Genomic DNA, 5,667 nt, shown 5'->3' with positions numbered 1-5,667 from the left:
AGACGAAATAATACAAAACATCTTAAAATCAAAATTAAAAATGATTAATCTTCAAGGCGAAATAATACAAAATGTCTTGAAATCAAAATTAAAAAATTCTAAATCTTCAAGACGAAATAAGCCAAAATCATCTCTTTAAATCAAATAAAAAAATTATCAGTTTTCAAGACGAATTAATACAAAATTATCACTTTAAATCACAATAAAAAATTATCAGTTTTCAAGACGAAACAATACAAAATTGTCACTTTAAATCAAAATAAAATAAAAACATTTATCAGTTCAAGACGTAACTAATAATACAAAATAGCATTTTATTACAAAAACCTAAAAATTGATCAACCTTCAAGGAGAAATATTACAAAATAATAACTTTAAATCAAAATTTAAAAAATTTTAATCTTCAAGACGAAATAAGACAAAATGGCATCTTTTTACCAAAGCTAAAACATTTATCAATCTTCAAGGTGAAATAGTACAGAATAATACTTTATATTTAAAATTCCTAAATTTATCAATCTTCGACACGAAAAAATACAATCTCGTGAAGTAAGTGACCAAGATCGCTTCAACGGGAAAAGCACAATATACGCAGTAGATTCCATTTTCATTCACATTGGTGAAAGCGGATATTGCTTTGACCGTTGCACCAAATTTATATTTATGACGTCATTCGGTTCTGCGTTCCTTTTAGAAAGTTCTGAATGATTAAGGAGAGAGAGAGAGAGAGAGAGAGAGAGAGAGAGAGAGAGAGAGAGAGAGAGAGAGAGAGAGAGAGAGAGAATTTAATGGAGATGAAGGTGGTTATAAGAAAAGAGGAACCAACTGAAGTAGTGAAATTAGACAAAATAGTTCTACCAAGACCCAAAAACAATTATACAGAAAAAGTCTTCATTGTTTGGTACAATATGCAATAGCATTATCATCTTTCCCTTTACCTATTCCTTCCCTCAATTCTTCGTGTTGTCACCTAGTCTTTAACAGATGAGAAATTTGACTGATTTGCCTTAAAATGGAGATATTTGCACAAGGAGAGAGCTAAAAATATTCAGTCAAGGTAGGATATTTGTGAGGAAAATCTGCGTGGCAAATTTTAGAAATAAATCAGACTATGACTTTACAAACGAATTTCAACTACACATTTTCCTGGCTTGGTGGTTAGTAACTTATACACTTCACATCTGTAAGGAGCAGAATTTGAGTAGTATAATAAGCTCGACGATACATAAAAACCTATTCATTTCCAATGAACTTTCATTAGAGAAAGTCTGAACCGATGGACTAAATTTTAGATCGGCGACTTTCAGATACTTCAGTTTTCACAAAGTAGAAAAAAAACAAACTTCAGTTTTTCACAAGTAGAAAAAAAAACTTGAAAACTTCAGTTTTCACAAAAGTTAGAAAAAAACTTCAGGTTTTACAAAGTATTTACAAAAACTTCAGTTTTCACAAAGTAGACAAAAACTTCAGTTTTCACAAAGTAGAAAAAAACTTCAGTTTTCACAAAGTAGACAAAAAAGCCACCAACCAAGGGATTTACAAAGATATGGTCAAAAATGCTCAGCCTCACTGAGAAACCTTCCTTTCAGCTAGTCCTCTTGCTAGTGAAACAAATGTCTTCAATGTCTTGGAATATATATATATATATATATATATATATATATATATATATATTATATATATATATATTATATATAATCATATATATACATACATACATATGCACACATATATACATAAATTAAAATCCCCAAAACTTTTTGTCCCACTACAATAAATTATGACAGACTATATCTTAATTCCAATATTATATGAAAATATGGCTTTAAAACAACAGAAAATGAGGTAAATCAAATTGAACATACACATCAATAACTACATATTAAATATTTCATTTTAACAATGAAGACGGTGCCACAGCAATCGTAGTCAAAGTTCCCGAACAAAATAGAAAAATTTCTCTGCACGCAAAAAAATATTCTTGTGGCTTGCGTTCCCAAGGAGAGTAAAATCCACTTAAAGAGATCCTCAATATTTCTTGGAAATCAAATAAAATCAGAAAAAAAATCTGAATAGACTTTTTCTAACAGGATCTTGAAATTTAAACGTTTCCAACAGGATCTGGAAGTTTAAACGTTTCGAATGGTATCCTGTTGGAAACCTTTAAACTTCAAGACCCTGTTGGGAATGTTTCTGCCTGAAGATCCGGTTAGAAACGTTTGAACTTCAAAATCCTATTGGAAACGTTTTAACTTAAGATCTTGTTGGAAACGTTTAAGTGTAAACGTTTCCAACAAGATCTTGAAGATCAAACGTATTCCTATCATTCCTTACTGGATAAACATAATCGCACAATTCCCCGAAGATCAAGACTGGGACTGTTCTCATATTTCTTTAGAAAGCTCCAGGCTTCCACAGAAAGAGAGAAAGAGAGAGAAAGAGTGAAAGGAAAAAAGAAAAAAGAAAAGTTAAAAAAAAAAAAAAAAAAAAAAAAAACAGGCTTTCACGTGAGCGTGAGCCTCCTGATAACGATGTCGGTGAAATAGGACACGAGTCTAAACATTGGATTCCTTCAGTGAAAATCGCTTCTCACGTATCAGTGATAGAATGACTGATACGGTAAAATAAAAAAATGAAAAACGTCTTCACTCAATACTAATAACAGATGAATTCTATACCTAATGCTGTATGTCATTATAAGTGATATTTACTCATCAATTTCAGATTCACTTCATATAGAAAAGACAATATATTAGAATAATTCGCTGAATTCTACCATTTTATTGAACAGAATTTGTTTTAAGAGGGTCTTCTAAAAATATTATTATTATTATTTTATATTATTATTATTATTATTATTTATTATTATTATTATTATTATTATTACTCGGAAGACAAACCGCTATTCATATGGAACGAGCCTACAAGGGCCACTGAATATTATTATTATTATTTATGAAATTCAAGCTGCCAAAGAAGTTGGTGTTCAAACAACTTCTGAAGTTTCTCATATACTCTTTAATACAATTTAAATATTTTTCCCAGTCATTATTCTATACAAGACTTTTTAAAAGAACTTATAGAATGCAAAAGCCAGCTTTCTCATTTATATGGTTTTATACAGAAACTGAAAATGACAGTTTTGAAATATTTGTTAAAAGCTAAGTGGCAAAATGTCTGAAGTTATATGACAGCATGGATAGAGAATTAGATTCTGTTTCATAGTAGTATCATTCAATAATAATAATAATAATAATAATAATAATAATAATAATAATAATAATAATAATAATGAATAACTAAGAATGTACTTAGGAACAGACCCTCTCTCAAGCATACTTTATTAAAAGTAATGGCTACTTCAGCAGCATTACACTTGTAGAGATTCTTCTCTATTTTGCGAATAGCGGCTTTTTCAGTGCTACTTAAACAGGCTAGTAGAGCGCCTATAGAGGTCATGGTAAAATGCAGGGTCAAAATAGGTGTATATATTTGAATTTTACAGATAAACTATGATACCATAGTCATCAAAGTCATTAACGATTTTCTCTCTCTCTCTCTCTCTCTCTCTCTCTCTCTCTCTCTCTCTCTCTCTCTCTTTCTTAAAGCGCGCTAAGCTTTAAGAAAGAGAGAGAGAGAGAGAGAGAGAGAGAGAGAGAGAGAGAGAGAGAGAAATCGTTAATGACTTTGATGACTATGGTATCATAGTTTTATGTAAAGAAAATTCAAATATATACACTATTTTGACCCTGCATTTTACCATGACCTCTATAGGCGCTCTACTAGCCTGTTTAAGTAGCACTGAAAAAGCCGCTATTCGCAAAATAGAGAAGAATCTCTACAAGTGTAATGCTGCTGAAGTAGCCATTACTTTTAATAAAATAATAAGAATGGTAATAATCACAGTCCAAAAGTGAGAACGAAAACGGACGAGTTAACTCTCACAAAACTTTCCCTTCCAAAGAATAACGGATCTCTCTCTCTCTCTCTCTCTCTCTCTCTCTCAACAGGTGCTACGTGGGCATTGTAGGCCGCGACCAGTGGCGCCCCTGCAAGGGACAAGGCCCGGGAAGGGAATACCTGAAGGAGGAGCACCCAGACTTCGGGGATAACGCAACGGAAGTTCAAATCATCGACTTGAATGACATCGTCTAACGAAGACGTCGAAAGATAATTTCTTCTTGTTTGTGTAACTTCCTGTGCTTGTGTGTGTATGTGTGTTTGTTTGCACAGGTAAATTACTTTTTTAGAATAATCTAATTTTTTTTTATCATAATGTTTTCTTATTTTTTAACTTTTTAATGTGTTTTTCAGCATACGTAAAAAAATATCCTTTTTTATAATAACCTGATTATTTTTTGTCTTATAATTTTCCCTTGTTTTTTGTAGTTTTTTTGCTTTACATAAGTAAATTATTAATATTTTTTATGAAACATCGGAATGATTTGTCTGATAATTTGCTGTTTGTTGTAGTTTTTTGTGCTTTTTATAGGTAAATATGTTTTTATGTTTTGAATTTTTTCCTTTTGTCATGGAAATATTTCATGTAAAAAAATCACAGATATTAATTTTTGATATTTGGTGCCTGTGCGCATATTGTTTCTTGGAATATTTATTCTCCATGACAATTTTTTTGTCATTATATGAAAAGATTTGCAATGAAAGAGCTTATATCATCTCATAAAAAAAATCAGATTCTTTGTATACATCTCATCTCCTTTGGGAGAAACCTGTAGTCTACGAAAAGTAAATTTTACAAATCTTCTCTACATGTAAAGATATATTCTATTTCCGAAGCGGCATTCACAACTTTATATCTATCGAATTTTATATACATACATAATAATTTCAAAATACTTCATTCTTTCTAAATATTTTAATTCATATCTCCATAAGGATACGAATTTCATTTACAGCAAAAGTTATTCCTTTTTAAAACAATCATCTTTACCCGAGAAGAGTTTGAATTACAATACTTTTCTGAACGCAATATCAAAAGAAAGCGTTTAGTTAAAATAATCATACATTCTCAATACAGGTGGATAATATGTAGCCGATATTAAACCTTCAATAACAAGGTTTCAACGGATAATGCGTAATTGAGGTGTAATCAAGTTTTCGAATCAACGTCTCTCTCTCTCTCTCTCTCTCTCTCTCTCTCTCTCCTCTCTCTCTCTCTCTCTCTACTAATCAATATGAAAAAACTTTTCCCGGTCAGTGTCTGTTTGTAAGTTTGTTTGTATCTCCAATAGTAAACATGAGTGACCTAAAATACATTCGTAAATCTCTCTCTCTCTTTCTCTCTCTCTCTCTCTCTCTCTCTCTCTCTCTCTCTCTCTCCCTCTGAAATAATTCCATATCAAAACCCCTGCTATCCTGAAAACTTGCTCGAAAGTACTGGCTGTCGTATATAATAATAATAATAATAATAATAATAATAATAATAATAATAATAATAATAATAACAAGAAAATTATTCCTTATAAGTCTTCAATGTGGAGCGGAAATGCTTAATTAGGTACAGAGAGAGCCAGGTGATTTCAACTGTAGGAAAAAATGATCCAATACGTTACATGACTAGATAGTGAGAACTCCACATTCTTAACATACTTTCCTGACACGGTATCATTTGACTGGAAATTCTTATGGAGAGAGAGAGAGAGAGAG

At 31.1% G+C, this 5,667-nt stretch overlaps 1 protein-coding gene across 3 annotated transcripts in view; it reads left to right on the top strand.

The window, feature by feature from the left end:
- The window catches only part of LOC135205431 (uncharacterized), a 91,710-nt gene extending 86,361 nt beyond the window's left edge, over nucleotides 1–5,349 (top strand). For all 3 annotated transcript variants that reach the window (XM_064236007.1, XM_064236008.1, XM_064236009.1), the window contains one exon: nucleotides 4,011–5,349. In XM_064236007.1, the coding sequence (XP_064092077.1) occupies nucleotides 4,011–4,155 (145 nt within the window). In that variant the 3' untranslated portion in view covers nucleotides 4,156–5,349. The remainder of the gene's footprint in view (nucleotides 1–4,010) is intronic.
- The last annotated feature ends 318 nt before the right edge of the window (nucleotides 5,350–5,667 follow it).

This window comes from Macrobrachium nipponense, chromosome 24 (genome assembly GCF_015104395.2).
Source record: "Macrobrachium nipponense isolate FS-2020 chromosome 24, ASM1510439v2, whole genome shotgun sequence".
NCBI lineage: Eukaryota > Metazoa > Arthropoda > Malacostraca > Decapoda > Palaemonidae > Macrobrachium > Macrobrachium nipponense.
The sequence above is the reverse complement of the archived record's forward strand: the minus strand, read 5'-3'. Positions and strand labels throughout refer to the sequence as shown.